The 18,110-nt window shown below is 47.9% G+C and overlaps 1 protein-coding gene across 13 annotated transcripts in view; it reads right to left on the minus strand.

Moving 5' to 3' along the window:
• The window catches only part of PTPRT (protein tyrosine phosphatase receptor type T), a 1,128,501-nt gene extending 1,115,417 nt beyond the window's left edge, over positions 1 to 13,084 (minus strand). For 5 of the 13 annotated variants that reach the window (XM_054674440.1, XM_003316939.5, XM_054674441.1 and 2 more), the window contains exon 1: positions 12,824 to 13,084. In XM_054674440.1, coding sequence (XP_054530415.1) covers positions 12,824 to 12,911 — 88 coding nt within the window. In that variant the 5' untranslated portion in view covers positions 12,912 to 13,084. The remainder of the gene's footprint in view (positions 1 to 12,823) is intronic. The other 8 variants (XM_009437253.5, XM_016937933.4, XM_016937932.4 and 5 more) reach the window with 2 other exon arrangements.
• Positions 13,085 to 18,110: the final 5,026 nt, after the last annotated feature.

The following is an 18,110-nucleotide window of genomic DNA, read 5'->3' on the forward strand; positions in this document are numbered from 1 at the left end:
TAAATAGATGCCCGGATTATTAGTATAAGATCATCCAAGATGCTGATATAGAAGGGAAGCGGCATAGCAAAAATTGGGATGCTCCTATGTACAAGCAGGATTCTGCTAGTTTGAAGAGGTCACTAGACCTCGTTAGTAAACCATGAGGCCAGAAAAAGCCAGCCCAAGATATACTACATCTGCTTCAGCCCTGTGTAGTCACCGCACTCCCATAATATCCTGTATTTTTGGCTAAATAAATAAAAAATGTATAAGTTTGGGAGCACATACAAGGTCCTTGCCAGATAATCTGTAACCCATCTGCAATGACGCCATTGGTGTCAGAAGTGGGACAGACATGAAGAGCCCACCACAATGGCCACATTTTGGATAGGGATCAGAATATCAAAGTAGGACACAATGAGTAAAACATGCCTAAAACATGAGAATTTCGGGGGAGCTGAGTCTAGTGGAATTTATCCATGGTTCTTCTCCCTTCATCCATTTGGACCTGACATATAGTGAGAGATGGCTCGGACAAAGGTAGTTAGCACAAGGCAAAATTCCTGGAACCTTTTGTGTGAGCCAAAGCAGTGGTTAGAACTAAGGATCTCCAGAAAAGATGAAACCCCAGAAGGAGGAAATATCTGAAGTTTGAGCCAAAAATCTATGGATCACAAAAGGATGCTCTCAAATTAGACATCTGAAAAGGAAACCTGGAATGGGAAAGATACCAAAGACCCCTAGAATCCCAGGTGGAACAGGTGGTCAGCAGCTTTCCAGGGACAAATGATAACTGCTGAGGCTTTGGAAGTATGAGGAAATGGGAATGGAATAAAGAAATGCTTCAATGCTCATCAAGCCAACTCTCAGGCAGAACAATTGCAATACAGAGAGATTTACACAAAGAAATTTAAATATATGTTAAATATTTCGTATGTGGGAAGAGGAAAAGATAATAAGGATAAGAAGTCTGACTTCATCAAGTCAACCTTCAATAAAAAAGTGACCCATCAGGAACCTGGCCCCGTTACAGTTTTAAACTAAAAAATTCTGTTTTAAAATATGTGTATACTTTCTAAAGGCAGCAGTAACTTTGAAATTTGTTCAAATTAATTGCACTTTTCCATCAAAAATGGTGTTCAGAGCATCAAGTCCCAGAAATATTTTCCTACTTGGAACAGGGATCTTCCAAGAGGAAAACTTAAAGAACTTCACTGAGATGGAAAATTCACCTTGGGAAGTATACCCAGAAAAAGTTTATAAAACTTCTGCTGAAGCAAGGGTGTTGTAGTATCTGGATTTGGTTGGGTGTTTGCGTGATTAAGCTGGGCATCTCACAAGTTGAAAACCATACACTTCCTCTTTTCCAGTAGGTTCCACTGCTCCTTAGTAAACCTAATAAAAATGATCTCAAAACTGCAACTGAAGTGTTAGACAGCTGGTCTCTACTTCATCCCAGACAATTTTGTTTAGGGGAAGATAACCACCCTGAACTGGAGCCAGCTGAGACACAGGGAGGAAGCTGGCTTTGTGCCTGGCTTCTTTAAGGCTAGAAGCTCTGGGGAAATAACTAGTCATTCCTGACACCCACCCTGCAACCCTGATTTGAGACCGTTTAGAATCTTGGCTCAAAGTTGTGATTTCTGAGCCGAAAGCCACTCCCCCATTCCAATACACACACTTTCTATTTAAAAAGGTGAAAAAATAATGCAAAGGTTAAGAGATGGTAAATGGACAATCTCAGGCAGAGGAAAGATTCACTGACAAAGAAAAATGTAACAGTCAAAACATCCAAAGCTCTGGATCTGGAAAGAGAAGAAAGACTGGACACTGAAATGGCTTTGAACTCAAAGCTGCAACAGCAGAGCAGAACAAGTTCCTTGACCCAGGCCTGTTAAGTGCATTTGTGCAGGTTCCACACAACAACAGGCAGCAGCCCCGACCTAGACACCTAGAACATGGTACCCCCACCTCCCTCACACCCAACCTTGCACTGCCAGATGTAGCAAGACTGAAGGGGACAGGTAATAAATGAGAAACTGCTCAAAAACCCAAGCCCCTGAAAGTGGAGGCCAAACACTTCCCCAAGGCAGATGAAGGGTGAACTCAAGGTGTCTTAGAGCACTCGTTCCCAGGGTCACCTTGTAGAAATGACTCAAAAGGACTTAGGGTTGGAACCATCATACATTGGTGCCTCTTCTACCAAAATACAGATACTGCCCAGACAAGAACAATGGGGATCTTTGGAATCACCACCACCCCCGAATCAAACAATTAAGCTGTAAAAACCAGTAAATTCTTGAAGCACATCTCCACCAGAAGTCCAATGTCTGGTCAGCCCATTTAGATTCTGAAAAAACATCCTTCCTTCACTGCAGGATCTCCTGGGGCCCTAAACACAGTTACCTTGAAAAGAATATTGTGACAGTTTCTTCTGTGATGACTGTACTACCGCCACAACAACCAAAACCAAGAGTTCAGGCATGACGTGTTTCAATCCATATAATAACTTACGTGTTTACATCAGACTTTTTAATTGCTATAACTTATCATATTCTCTATGTTAGTTTTATGGAGCCCATTTTTAAACCTCTGGAAATGGGTTAGAAAGGTCTAAAATAAGCGCCGATTTTAAAAACTGGGATATGTACATGTAATAAAAATATTAAGTTTCAGCTAAATTATATCATAGCCCTAATCTATTGGTGTTTTTTATAAACTGGTTTTTGTGGAACTTAGATACTAGTGTAAAAATTTTAGTCTTACAAAAACACAGTCGTACTTCAATTTTGCAGGTAAAGGTTGAAAAGTTTTCTGATGGATCTTCATATTAATTCACTTCTACTTTCTGACATACCTAATTAACTTTTACAAAACTTAAACTAAATCCCTTCTGGGACACTAAATCTCTCTATTCTAAGGCCTTTAAAGAGTGAAAGCCTGACACCGAACTGGCACTAAGTGCCCCCAAAATAAAAAGAATTAAAAGATCTGAACACACTTCAAAGGTTATATTTGTATTTTTCTCCAAGAAACAAGGTTTCCTACACTTGTGTGTGACTTCAGGTTCCTGTGGTGGGCAGCTCCTGAAATGGTTCCCAATGACCCCCACTTCCTGGCATTCATGCCTGTGATGGTTAATCCTACGTGTCAACTCGGCTGGGCTAACAGATGCCCAGCTAGCTGGTAAGATGTTATTTCTGGGTGTGTGTGTGAGGGTGTTTCTGGAAGAGATCAGCAGTTGCACTGGTCAACTGAGTAAAGCAGATGGCCCTCCCCAGTGTGGGTGGGCATCCTCCAATCCACTGGGGGCCCGAACATAACAAAAAGGTAGAGAAGGGCAAATCTGCTCTCTTGGCTTGAGCTGGGACATCCATCCTCTCCTTCCCTTGGGCATCAGTGCTCCTGGTTCTTGGGTGTTCAGACTCAAGTCAGAGCCTACACCATCAACCCCCAAATTCTCAGGCCTTCGGACTTACACCATCAACTTTCCTGGGACTCCAGCTTGCAGACTGTGGGACTTCTCGGCCTCTAAACCTGCATGAGCCAATTCCTATAAGAAATGAATCAATCTCTCTCTCTCTCTGCCCCCACCTCCCTCCCTTCCTCTCTCTCCCTGTCATATATATATAGAAAGAGAGGGAGAGAGAGGGAGAGAGGGATATATATATATATACACCCACATTTATTTTTTTCAAACAGAGTTTCACTCTTGTCTCCCGGGCAGGAGTGCAATGGCATGGCCTCAGCTCACTGCAACCTCCACCTCCCAGGTTCAAACGATTCTCCTGCCTCAGTCTCCCAAGTAGCTGGGACTACAGGCACACACCATCATGCCCAGCTAATTCTGCATTTTTAGTAAAGACAAGGTTTCACCATGTTGGCCAGGTTGGTCTCGAACTCCTAACCTCAAGTGATCCGCCCACCTCGGCTTCCCAAAGTGTTGGAATTACAAGCGTGAGCCACCACGCCCAGCCAATATATAATATACATTTAAAATGTGATATATAATATATATGCCCTATTATATATTCTAATATATAGCCTATTGGTTCTGTTTCTCTGCAGAACTCTAAGACAACTTCCTTGTGCAATTCCTTCCCCTTGAGTGTGAGCTGAACCTAGTGACTTGCTTCTGACAGAATATGACAAAGTGATGTGATGTCCCTTCCCAAATTAGGTTACAAAGGACTGTGACTTCCGTCTTGCTCACACTCTCTCCGGCCCTCTCACTTGCTCACTCTGACAAAGCCAGCTGCCACACTGTGAGCTGTCCGATGAAGTGGCCTGTGTGGCAAGGAACTGAGCGTGGCCTCTAGCAAACAGCTCATGAGAGACGGAGGTCCTCAAGCCAAGAGCCCGAGAGTAAGTGAATCCCGCCAACAGCCACGGAAGTGAACCTGGAAGCAGACCCTTCCCCATTCAAGCTGAACTGACTGCAGCCTGTGAGGGGCCCTGAGCCACAGGACTCAGCTATGCCACACAGATTCCTGAGCCAAAGAAATAGTGAGACGATAAAGCCACTGCATTGGGGGAGTGACTTGTTATTAACAGACAATTAATATGGCTCCTTTAGAACAGGAGTGGGCTTGCTTTTCCTTTTCAGAAAGTTGCTGCCCAAGAAAGAAACATGGACAGCCGGGACCTGACTCTGGACCTGACACTGGGCCCAGGCGCTTGGAGGCCAATTCCAAGATGCTAAAGAAAAAAAGACGTGGTGACCTCAGCTTCTCAGTAACACTCATTTAAACACATAATATGGCAATGTGGCAAAATTATTTTTAATTAGATTAATGAGTTATCCTATTCAAACTAACTTTACAAAATCAAAGAGATAAACAATCATAAATGCATGCTGTTTAAAACCTCTTTCTTTTCTATCCCTGATGCCACCAGCTGTTCCCATTTTACCCTGCTGTATGCCAGTGTTCAAACAAAACACCAAAAATATGCACCCAGATTCTGATGTTCCCACAACAAAGGGACTAGGGCTCTTTAAATAATAACTACTATTATAATAATATAATAAGTAATAACAAACCAAGACGTGGGCCTGAAAATCCTTGTTGTCACTGGAAAATAAGGACTCTCTCAAGGAGGCCTGGAGGTGGTAAATAAGAACCTGGTTTGAAGGAGCTTCCAATAGCCAAACTGATCACTTAAGCGGGACATGCACAAAAGCATAATTACAGTCAATCAGAGGAAGTCAAGATCACCCAAGGCCACTAGTACCTGTGATGATCCAACATGAAGCACTGTTTTTTAAAAGTCCTGCTTGCTGATGTGAACCCATTCATTCATGCTCAGTTACAAAGAGACAAATGCGTGATCCCTAAGGGATGACTACATAACCACCCACCATGAGGTCAGGGAGGACCAAGAGAAATGGGTTTGTGGTCTTGTGTCTGCTCCTAGAACCAACAGGATAAAAGGGGGAGTAAAGCAAAATGAGGGGTGGTCTGAGAAGAAACAGGTTTCCAAGGTCCTGGGAAGCAGGAGCTGGAACATAACTGTGGAACATGTAGTCGGCAGCATTGCATTCTTCCACAGAAAAGGATAAGCTCCACGACGCTAAGAAAGTTAGAAGTTTGCAAACATCTTCCTTCTTTTTTTTTTTTTTCGAGACAGAGTCTTGTTCTTTCACCCAGGCAGAAGTACAGTGGCATGATCTCAGCTCCCTGCAACCTCCACCACCTGGGTTCAAGCGATTCTCATCCCTCAGCCACCCAAGTAGCTGGGATTACAGGCACATGCTACCACACCCGGCTAATTTTTGTATTTATAGTAGAGCTGGCGTTTCGTCATGTTGACCAGGCTGGTCTTGAACTCCTGGCCTCAAGTGATCCATCCACCTCGGCCTCCCAAAGTGCTAGGATTACAGGCGTGAGCCACCACTCGCCCGGCCGTGGTTTGCAAACATCTTTTAAGAGCAGCGCTTGAACTATTAGCGTGAAGTTCCTCCTGGGTGTGGATGGAAGCCCCCTACAAAGGCAGAGACAAAGCTGGTGCTGAGCCGTTTTCTCCTCTGTTCATCAAACCAAAGGCGCAAAAAACAAAACAAAACAAAACACGTTGCATCTGCTCCTGATCCAAGGCACTTCTACTCATCTGTTAAATCTCTACATCCTTAGCTTAATGAGAAAAGAAATGAATGAATGATCTATTCTCTCCCCCACAAATCCATACCCTACCAAAATATTCAGGGTAAAAGTTATTCGTGTCTTTAGTTTTAATAGACATTGCCAAATTAGCACTCAGAAAGGCTGTTTCAATTTTCACTACTCAAAAATGAACAAAGCTACCTAATTGCTCAGATCCTTGTCAAGACTTGATAGTCTTAAACTTTTGCATTTTTGCCAAATTGATGAGGGGGAAAAATGCTACTTCATAGATTTAATTCACAGTCTAAAGAGCCTTTCAAAGAGCGAGAGATAATGCTTTGCAAATTGCTAATACAACAAACTATTTTGGAAACTAGCAAGATATAAGTCATAGTAACGCCATTTCCTTGGTGCCTGTTTTCTGCCGGGGACCAGGCTTGACAATTTACAGGTATTATCTCCAGCTCTTGCAGCAATGAGGCATTGGTAGCCCCATTTTACAGATGCAGAAAAAAAGATGCAGAGCACTGAAGTAACTTCTCAAGGCCACATCACAAGTGCATTAGGGAGCTGAGATTTACACATAAGTCTAACTTCACAAAGGCCCGTGGTCAAATAAAAGTTTTAACAGCTTTAGTCCATAAAATTTCATCCATCATCAGGGTACTATTCTATACCTTTTAGGAAATGCAGAGTTACGTGACCATCACCAGCTTCCAGTTTCCAAGCCAAGAAAGTTAGAGGTTTGCAAACATCTCTTAAGAGCAGCATATAAACTGTTCTCTCAGGCTCGCTTCCTATAAACCCCTGCTCCATGCCCAGCCCTAGGCAACAACTGGTCTGCTGTCTGTCTCCATAGATCTGCCTTATCTGTGCATCTCATAAAATATACAGTCTCTTACATCCAGCTTCTTTTGCTTAGCATAATGTTCTCGAGGCCCATCTATGGCGTAGCCTGTATCAGCAGTTCATTCCTTTTTATTCCTAGTCGTATTCCCTTGGAGGGATGATGGACATCTGGATTGTTTTCAGGTTTTGGCTTCTGTGAATAATGCTGCTACAAACATTCATGCTCGTGTCTTTCTGTGGACATATGTTTTCATTTCTGTTGGGTAGATTCCTAGAAGTGGAATTGCTGGATTTTATGGGGAGTGTCTGTTTAACTTTTTAAAGAAACTGCCAAACTGTTTACCAAAGTGACTCCACCATTTTTTATTCCCTCCAGCATCACACAAAAATTGTCAACTGAATATTCAAGAAATGTGAGACTTTGCATCTCTTCCACTTACGCTCCAGGGGATGTGTTTGTGTGTCACACGCACTTTAGCAGCCTGGCTTCAGTGTGAGAAAAAATTAAGTCTGCCACACTGTGGGACTGCTTCAATTTCCAGGTGACTCACCAGTCTGAAGGTGCATCTGATGGGGCTTCTGCACAGCCCTTCCGTGTGGATATACCTAGGAAGGACTAACTGAAATAATGCTCACATTTGAAGATAAAATAGGCCCTAATGGGCCAGGTGCGGTGGCTCACACCTGGAATCCCAGCATTCTGGGAGGCCGAGGCGGGAGGATCACAAGATCGAGAGATTGAGACCATCCTGGCTAACACGGTAAAACTCTGTCTCTACTAAAAATACAAAAATTAGCTGGGCATGGTGGCATGCACCTGTGGTCCCAGCTATTCGGGAGGCTGAGGGAGGAGAATTGCTTGAACCCAAGAAATGGAGGTTGCAGTGAGCTGAGATCACGCCACCGTGCTCCAGCCCGGTGACAGAGCAGTGAGACTCTGTCTAAAAAAAAAACAGGCCCTAATGATCACCATGCCTCACTGACACCTCTTTCCCTGTCCCGCTGTATTGACACATCGATTCCCATTTTTCATGGTTGACTTCTGTTACGTCCCTTTGGAATGTATATCTAGAATCCCCACTGGGTCCCTCTGTATCCTCTTTAGCACCTGCAACTCTTACCAATAGATAATAAATAAATGCCATTATCCTGCTCATTTCTGCCTCTACTGGCAAATAAAAGTGTCCAGCAGGACCATATGAAATGCTGAAACCCATGATCCTAACCAGTCACCCTAACCCACCTGGACACACACACTATTGATGAACCCCTGTCCCTGTGGCTGTATCTGATTTTTGTTAACCCATTGAAAATATGTGGCTTTCTTCCTCTCCATACTAATCTGAATCCATTCTGTAAGATTTCATGAGACACGCTAACTGCTTTCTAATATCCATGTGGTATTGCCTCCTGGACCCAATTCTGTAAGGTGTTTGCAAATGCTATTATACTTGTCCGACATGGTTTGTTCTCAATAATCTCAGAGCTTTTTAATTTATTTATTGGAATGTCATGGCCCTTGTTTGTTTTCTTATTCTTTGCTTGTTTATCAAGTGCACAAAGTATCTTTTTCCCCTACAGCCCCAGAGTGCTGTGCAGTTGATCTCCAGGTTAGGGAAGAGCAGAGGACAGAGCCGAAAAGCAAGGAAGGCTGCACACGGGAGAGTACAGGAAGGGAAACAGAATGCACCCAACTGTTGTGTCCTGACGCAATATGTAGCCATTTGTGGTTTATCAACACTTCTAAGTCAGAGAGTAAAATATGCCTAAAAGTCAACATTCCCTATTTAAACCCTTGAATGGCCAGATTTACTAGTGTCATCTGTTGGCAAATTTCATTGGCAATCTCTTTGTAAAAGCAGTTGCAGGGAATCAAGCCCCTGAAAAGAGGAAAAGGAGGAAAACTGGGTGGGCATGGTGGCTCACACCTGCAATCCCAGCACTTTGGGAGGCCGAGGTAGGCACATCACCTGAGGTCAGGAGTTCAAGACCAGCTGGCCAACATGGTGAAACCCCGTCTCTACTAAAAATACAAAAATTAGTCAGGTATGGTGGCACACACTCATAACCCCAGCTACTTGGGAGGCGGAGGCAGGAGAATTGCTTGAACCCAGGAGGCAGAGGTTGCAGTGAGCCAAGACTGCACCACTGCACTCCAGCCTGGGCAACAGAGTAAGACTGATCTCAAAAAAAAAAAAAAGGAAACTAAAAATCATCACCAAACCCAGCCATCTCATGGCCAGTTCACTATTTAGCATAAGACTGATGCCCCACCCGCCTTGGCCTGTGCACATACACCTGTGCTGAGGTCAGTAACACACAAGGCTCCTCTTGGGACAAAGTGCCTATTATGTACCAGGCACTCTTCCATTCACTCTGCATATTGCATCTTATTTGGTCGCCACAAAGTCCAGCGAGACAGCTATAATTATCCTCGCTTTACAAATGAGAAGCTGGGGAGCTGAGAAGGTAAATGACTTGCCCAAGCTGGCATAGGTAGAAAGAAGCAGAGGCGGGATTTAAACTGAGGACTTCAGACGCCAAAGCTCATACTCTTTTCTCCAAACCAGGCTGCCTCCTGAGTTAAATTCCCCTGCGCCCACCCTCCCCCCCATTATAGCTGCCGTGAGACTCTACCATCTCTTTACCATCATCAATAAATATTTATCAAGGACCACCGCCTACACAGCATTGCTCTTGTTTCCACAGCAACACACTGTCACGGAGTCAGGGGACTATCCTGTGCTTGAAAGAGTGATGCTGTCATGTCCTCTGATCATGGCTGTGAAAGGTGACAGCTATACGACTACATGGAATACCATCTCAGCTGGCAGCCTGACACCTGCAAGAGCTGTGCTGAGGACAAGCAAGAAGAAATTAAGTTGAGTAGAAAGAGAGTGAGTTGTAACCCAAGAATATGGTCTGCTTTTACTATGTGTTTGCGATTGTTGCTGGAACAGAATTTAAGCCACGTTTGCACATTAATTGTTCTTTTATTAAGAAACAAATCAAGCAATCCATGACAGAAAGTAAAATTCGACTGTACCGCTAACAGTTCCCCAGAGGTATCCGACAGTGATTATCGAGTTAAATGACTACATTGCTAACAATTGCAATTGCAAGTCAGTCCCCTATAAGATCCATTTTTGCTCTCAATATGTGGATTCTGAAACCCTAGTAAATGAATTCATTATCCCCTTATTCATTTAACTGTCTCTCTCTTCCCCCATCCCAAATCATGTTTTGCCACATTGTTAAGAGGCTGTTTTTACATGTTTTTTGTTTGTTTGATTTTCACTATCATTCCTTCCAAAAACTGTCGTGGCTCAAGAAATATGTCTTAGAGGAAGGAAAAAGGAAATTGCCTTTTGATGACAAGCTTCCGCCCCGACTTTTGGACACTGAGACCAACATGTTACAGCAAAACATATTAGCCCAACTATGTTATGGATGTAACCTTATAAATTGAAATTGCTTTCAAGATTGGGAATTTTCAGATCAAAAGAACATGGAAAACACACTACTTAGTTTTAAAATGTATTTGTCCAAACTTGCCAAAAGTTTTAAATAAAATACTTTAAAGGAAATCAAGTTATTGTCATATCTATACTAGATTTGAAATACTAACAATTTCCGAATTTAGGAATAAAATAAGAAGATAAGTCCATTTTTAAGTCAACATTTACAGTATTCTTGTTTTGACAAATACAGATGTTCATGAGGAACCCTGGAAAAAAAATCTAATTTAGATGGTCTAGTTGCCATTAAACTGGAAAGGAGAGGACAGATGTATACAGAAAATCCCCATTTCTACAAATGTGTGAGGCTTAGAATGCACCAGTTCTCCAATACAAGCTAATCCCATTCGCTTAAGGAGCCCCTGGCACAAAGGCAGCCACTTGCTAAATATATGCTATATCGCAGGTTTGCAGAAACCACCCTGCCCAGGTAGACCCAAAAGAAACACAGATTTCTTCCCAAACCATATTCCAGGATTTCTTTTCTTTCTCCTGCATTCTAAAGAGCAAACAAAGAAAAGGTGCTCGCTCCTCACACTTCTCTAAATGTTTTAACAAAAGGCTGCTGAATAAACACATTACTCATTTAAAAATTGAAAAGAAGTTCTATTCCTGATATGAAAGCAACCAGATTTGCATTTTAATAGTTGTGGGCGAGCGCCACCTGGCGGGAGCATCCGGAACGGGCGGCGTTCAGCACTGGACAGCTTCCCGAGCCGGTACGGGTTTTACCGCTTGCTACCCAAGAACGATTCGAGACCCGTGATGGAATATTTTTGATCCTGTTTCTGCCGCGGGAACGTGAGTGGTATTAATGTGTGGTTGGCCGGTCATGCCTTAGAGGATATAAAATCTGAGTCACGAATCATGCCTGGATCCCCAGGACTGCCCCGGGCATCCTCCCTAGTACCCCTCCCTCCCCTAGCACACCTAACACACCCCCCAAAATGAGGAAAACAAGAATTGTGCACCATCTTTAGAATGGTGCTGTAGCTGTCCCTCTTCTCTCACTTGCTAATCCAACCTTTCAGCTTCACACACCTCAAAAGGAGTGTCTTCGTCACCCAACTTCCCAGCCAGGGAAACAGGCTGTCCCTTCACAGAAGTCGCCTATTCCGCTTCCATTTTAGTACCAAGCAAGGAAGGCTCTAACGCATTTCCAACGGAATGTCCCTCCAGCGGCCCTTAACCTCAGACGCAGCTTGTGCAAAGACGCTGTACCTCCCCACAGGTTCGTTCTTTTGCTCTTTCTTCCTTTCCTTCTTTCGGTGAAATAATAAATGGGCACAGCTGTTGCTTAGCGATCCGAAACCAGCCTGTTCCTGCGTCCCACGGGCTGATCTCAGCCTGTCCCCGCAATCCCAGCCACCTCAGGCCGGCATGGTTACACCAAAAGCAATCGGTGCTAAGAAACTTTAAGGTGATTTTGAACTTGGAAGTACACCTGCAGCACTCCCTTCTCTTCCCTCCGCCGCTACTCTTGGGGGGGGACTCGGGGCTGGAAGCTGCCTGCGGTGGGGCTTGGTGATGTGTAAGACCCTGGACTGTGGTGCCCTCCAGCACCCGCCAACGTGCCTTTAGGAGCACGGCAGGGCACCACCCCCCCGCCCCCGCTCCCCCTACTCTGGGGAACTACCTCTGCTCACCTCCTTCCCGTGGCCAAACCCAAATGAGTTCCCCGAACTTTTCAGGAGCAGACGCGCTCACAGGTCAAATCCACTCCCCTCCAAGGGCCTTAACACGGGCGCCCAGCTACCTCGGAGAAAAGCCAGCGGGTAGGGCGGAGGTATTGCTCTCGGTCATCAACGCAAACATCCCCTCGGGTGCCTACAGCGGCTTGCTTAGGGGAGCAGCGTGTTCAGAGCAAATGGAGAGCTTCCTGTATCTCCGAGGAAAAAAGAAAAGCCGCCGCCCCGGCAGCCTCGGCCTGCTGGGGACCCGTCCTCCCCACTAAAAGCGCGCGCTGCCCGAGGAGCTGCCCGGGAGAGAACGCTCCACCCTGGGCGTCGGTGCCGCTCCTCGTCTCGCCGCCCCAAACACTCAAGTGGCAGATTCCGACAAGTGGGAGGCAGCAAGTGGAAATATTCGCAACAACCGCGGAAAGTTACTCCAGCCCGGGGGGCCGGCAGGAAAGTGAAGCGGCGAACTTCGCCAAACGCGGGCTGCCGAGGGACGCGAGGGGCCGGGCTCGCTGGCCGGGGCGCGCGGGGACACGGCTTCCCGCGCCTGCAAGCTGAGACCCGGGTTCCGGCCATGGGGACCCGCGCCCCCGCGAGCCCACACAACTTTCTCCTCCGAGGGCCCCGCGGCTGGGGGCCCGCGCGCATCCAGGAGGGAGCGGGGAGCCCAGGGGAGCCGGGCGGGCGCACTCACCTGCGGCGCTCTGAGCCCGGGCGCCGGGCAGTGGCGGCAGCTGCAGCCTCAGGAGCAGGCTGAGGGCGAGCGCGGCGAGGCTCGCCATCCGGGCGGCGGCGGGCAGCTCAGCCCCTTCCCGCGGGGGCCGGGGCCGGGACTGGGGCGGGCGCGGGGTGGCCCCGCATCGCCGGCGCGGCCGCTGGCTGTGCGCGCGGCTGGCTCCGCTCGGGCTCCCGGAGCCGGCGCTGCTGCGCTCCAAGCCGAGGCGCGGCGCGAACTGAGGCGGGAGGCTGGGCGGGGGCGGGACGCGGGGGGCGGGGGGCGGTGTCCCCCGAGTCCTAACGCCGCCGCCGTTGCCGCCGCCGCCGCCCGCCCGGGCGCTCCGCCTCGGCCGTGCACACACCCTCGCGCGCACGCCCGCGCCTGGCACACGCCCGCGGCTAGCACACGCGGGCTCCCCCGCGCACCCTCTCTGGGGCCGACCAGCTCGGGCCGCTGGCACAGTCACGCGCGTCCACACATCACCCCCGCACCCACTCGCCGGGCAGGGTCCTCGCCTCTTCGCCCCGCGCCGCGCCGCGCAGCCAAGCATCGTCTGCCCTGTGGGGGCGCAGGTACGGGGGCGGTGCGGGGAGGAGGAAGCTGCAGCAGCCGTTTGAACTCGGGGTGGGGAACAGGTGAATGGGGGTTCGGTGGCGAGAAGAGGGAGGGAGGGAGCAGCCCTCGCAACTCAAGATAAGGGGCCAGGTGAATTGCGAAAGCAGGTGGGGGCGTCTGCCCAAAGCTGGGGCCGGCGGCTGCTGGCCAGGGTCTCGGGCACACCCTGAGATGAGAATTTCATCTAAGAGCGCGCGCGCGCACACACACACACAACCCACTCACACTCTTCTGGGCACATCGCTGACCGCGCCACAATCGTCGTCCCCCTCAATTAGCCGCCCACCCCACCTTCTTCTTCACCCACATCTCTCTCTTGTCCCCACCACCACGCGGAAGGGGGCGCAGAAGGGGCATGAGGCATCCCCCCACCCCCCACAATTTTTCCCTGGCAGCCTTCCCTTTCCTTTTCTAGGGAGACAGAACCTTGTAGCTTTTTCCCTTTTCTTCTCGGTCTTAACAAAGACCTGGTTGGGGCTGAAAGCCTAAAACCATAGATCAGGGTTGGAGCTGTCCCTGGCAGCCCACGGCCCACAGCCTGGCTCTCTGCTGTCCTGGGAGGCAGCTGGTACCTGAGTCTTGGCTGGGGGTCTGAGATGTAAAAGCCAGGGGCAGGGATACCCAGAAATGCTTAAGGGATTCACACTTTGTGAACACTTTGCTACCTGGCCAAAGCCCTCCTTCTTCTGTGTCAGCACAGCCCCCCACCCCCATCCTTGTTGGGGTACCAGGGACTGGATTGGGGAGACTGTAGGTGAATTGTGAAAATCAAGCATGGCAGGGTTTCCAAAAGTGGGGAGCCCCAGGCTCTGTACCCAAGTTGGCATGGCAGAGAACACAGGGCCTCACTCTGTCAGTCCCCAGTCCCCAGTCCCCACTAGGTAGAGTGGCACAGTTCCCTGGAATGGAAGCCCAATTTACAATCCCAGGCAAATTCTTCCACCCATCTCCGGACCCCGACTCCCACCACCACCACCATGACCGTGACCACTTTCAAAAGCTGACGTGCTTGGACTAGCCTGTTGGACCAGCCAGTGCCTCCCACACTTGCCTGGTCAAAGAACTACCAGGAAGATTTCTCCAAGTCCTGCTTCCCAGACCCCTGCTGGGGACAGTGGAATTTGGCAGGCCTGTCGGGGGTGGCCTGGGAGTTGAACCTTTTACAAGCTGCTTTGGAGATTAATAATTCTACCAATATTTATGGTGCATTTAATTGTGTGCCTTACTCTGTGCTGTTCTCTGGGGATACCACAATGTTATAGCCCTTAGGGACAATTGGAATGGAAAGATCCCTTCTGCTCAGAGCTGAGCTTCCGGCTGTTTGCTCCATCACTCACTCATTCTAACCCTGCCTTGGGCAGATGAGCAGTTAGGAAGTGTGCGAGGAGAGGCCTGACCCAAGACCACCACAAGCGACCCCAGTCATGGCTGATCCCAGGGGATGACCCAGGTGGGGAGGAGATTTCTAAGCCACTAAAGAGCTTGGTGTCACACTTGTAACTTGTCGCGACTTTCTTGGGCTCCTGCCAATTCATCCCCTCTCTCAAGCTTTCTGGAAAACTATAAAATAGCAGTTCTCACAGCATCCTCAGAGCAACGCCCTTTGGCACCCCCCTGCACTCCTGCTTTAGGGATGCGATATCACCGCAGACAAATCCCCCAGGTCTGAATGGGGTTCATGTGGCCCCGAGGGGAAAAAAAATTCAGTAGTCACTGAGCTGGTGGAGTGGGACCTGATCCCGCACCAGGACTTACCTGCCCAGGTGCACCATGGTCATGAACTGTGACCCTCTGTGCTGTCTAAACCTCCCTCTACTCCAAGAAACTGCCCCCTCTCCTTCAGTAGCACGTGCTGCCACCTGCTGCCCAGCCAGGCTCTGGCACCCACAGCACTGCCACGCTTTTGCACCGGCCAGTCCCTCTGCCTGGAAGCCCTGCGCTGTATCATCTCCCTGGGAAACTCACACTAGCCCTTAGGGCTTCTCTTTGGAACTTTGGCCAGCGGGCCCTTCCTGCTCAAGGCATGTTCCCCAGCGCAGGTCACTGTGGTGGTGCTTTTTACATTGTGGAAATGTTGTCTCCTCTTCATGTGTTCTACAAGACTTGAGTTGCCAAAGGGAACCTGGACACTTACCACAGGGCTGCTAGGAGATGGGGGTGTGGGGGTGGAGAGAGAGGGCTGGCACAGGGCTGAAGATGCCTTACACAAAGCTTCCAGCTAGCTGGCTTCTCAGGGGAGGGAACTAATGGAAAGTTACAGCATCATCTCCCACCCTCCTGCACAGGGAGCCCTCTTTCCCCTCTGACCCCATCAGCCCAGGGAGCTGGGACATGACCAAGATTTGCTTGGCTAGGGACTGGGCCCAGCATCGCATCGGTGCTGAAGGAAGGAGGCAGGGTGAGCTTTGTAAGAGATGGCATTCTGCCCTACAAACTCTTTTAGTTATGCTCAGCCAGCAGGCCTCTTATCTTCGGACTCTGTCCTTAACCCCAGGAAACCTTTGGCGAGACCTCTCCGTGTGTCAGTTTCCATATCTGCCCAGTGGCTTCCCTTTCATTTCTGTCAGGGACCAAGACAGGAGTGTCCAGACATTTCAGCTACAGATCTCTCTGTCGAGCAGTTTTAGGGGAAACCTGAAACTTGGGGCATCCTTTCAACAAGTGTGCTGGCCTTTTGATGTGTGTCAGGGATCTCAGGGCTGTGGGTTTGCAGCCTAAACAACAGACATGGTAACTGCCATCATGTAGCTTACAATCTGGTGGAGGAGACTGGACAAAGAGAAAGGGGTAACAATCCCAGAGCTGGTCCCCATCTCCCCAGCCCTGCCTCGCCCCCAGTGGTCAGCCCTCCAGTGGGGAGCAGAGCACCAGGGGGAAGACACCTGCTGGGGCCACGTGCCTTACTAATTAGATTTCCAAACCATGTATCTAGTAGAGTGTATTCTATGTTTAAAGCATCAAAGAAAGTCCAGTGAGGAAAGCCTAGTGATGTAGCTATTGTTTGATCCCCATCTTACACATGAGGACACTGAAGCTCAAGAAAGGCAAAGACTCTCCATGTAGGGAGGGCGGGAAGGTTCACTTCCTGTGTTGGGGGTGGCTGCTCCATTGGAGCCTGTCTTCTTGCTGTGGCACAGATAGCCACTAGTCATTTAAAGTTCAAATTTAGCATTTCAGTGCTTGGCCACACCGCATTTCAAGTACTCAGTAGCCACAGGTGGCCAGTGGCTGCTGTATCAGACAGTGCAGATACAGAACATTTCCAACATCATGGAGAATTCTATTAGTGCTGCTCTAAAACAGAGGTCACCAAACCTCTACCACATCTGGCCCACTGCCTGTTTTTATAAATAAAGTTTTATTGTGCCACATCCATGCTTATTCATTTACATACTGCCTATGTCTGCTTTTTGCAGAAAGTTCTACTGGACAGCACTGCTCTAGAGCAGAGGTTAGCAAACTCCACCCATGGGCCAAATCTGGACCACTGCCTATTTTTATAAAGTTTTATTGAAACACAAACCCCTGTATTCATTTACATATTGCCTATGGCCACTCTCTGAACTATAGCAGCAGAGGTGAGTGATTGTGACAAAGATAGTCTGGCCTACAAAGCTTAAAATATTTACTGTCTTGCCCTTCATAGAAAGTTTGCCAACTCTTTCTTTAGAGGAAGTCTTACAGCACAATTTGACAATTATTGATCTAAAATTCATTCTCAAAGTGTGGTTTCTGAACCAATAGCATCAGCCTCACCTGGGAACGTGTTAGAAATACAAGTTCTTGGGTCCCACCCCAGGCCTGCTGAATCAGAAACGCTGGAGGTGGGGCCTGGGCTCTCATTGCACCAGGCTTCCAGGTGATTCTCATGCATGTTCAAGTTGGAAACCACTGTTCCAAAACACAGAGCAAATGCCAACAAGTGACTGGTACGGTGAGGGTGTGAATGGGCTCCTGTGGGTAACAGAAGAGTTTGGAAAGATGCCAAGAGAGTGATAGCCCATCTGCTGCCTGGTCCCTCAGCAGCAAAACCTTTGACAGCCGTTCCACGGAGGCTGTGCCAACCAGGGGAGGACCCTGTACCAGCCCCCGGCGCCGTGCTTAGGCCCCACTGCCATCGGCCCCGCCCTCCCACGGAGTTGTCGGCACATTTGGAGCTGCCTCCACACATAAATTCATGGACCAGCTGTCTCTTTTAATCTGGTTGCAAGATGAAACCATTAATAGATGTCAGACACATTGGCAATGATCTCTTCATTAATAATTTCCTCCTTTCTGAGGAAAAAGATATTAGTAACAAGCAACCATCAATAATTCAAAAATACAAGTTAACCTTTCTATTAGCAGAGTGACTGTGCACACACCGCAGATGATTTCAGAGCCAGTAGTTCTGGTTTGAGTAATGTTTTGATGGCAGGAATATTAATATGCATTAATGCTGTCTGTCAAGATGTGCAAATATAAATAACCCAAATGCAACTTAGAAATCTTAAGTATTTTCAGGTTTAACCTCATGATCCAACCATTTTTTCTGTTTAAAAAAAAAGCATGTAGTATCCAATAATATCACTCCGTTCAAAATCAGGGCTTCATAACGGAATCCATTTCCAGTTTGAGGTCCTTGTGGTTAGAAAGATTTCCCTAAAGC

This window comes from Pan troglodytes, chromosome 21, assembly GCF_028858775.2.
Source record: "Pan troglodytes isolate AG18354 chromosome 21, NHGRI_mPanTro3-v2.0_pri, whole genome shotgun sequence".
Lineage (NCBI taxonomy): Eukaryota > Metazoa > Chordata > Mammalia > Primates > Hominidae > Pan > Pan troglodytes.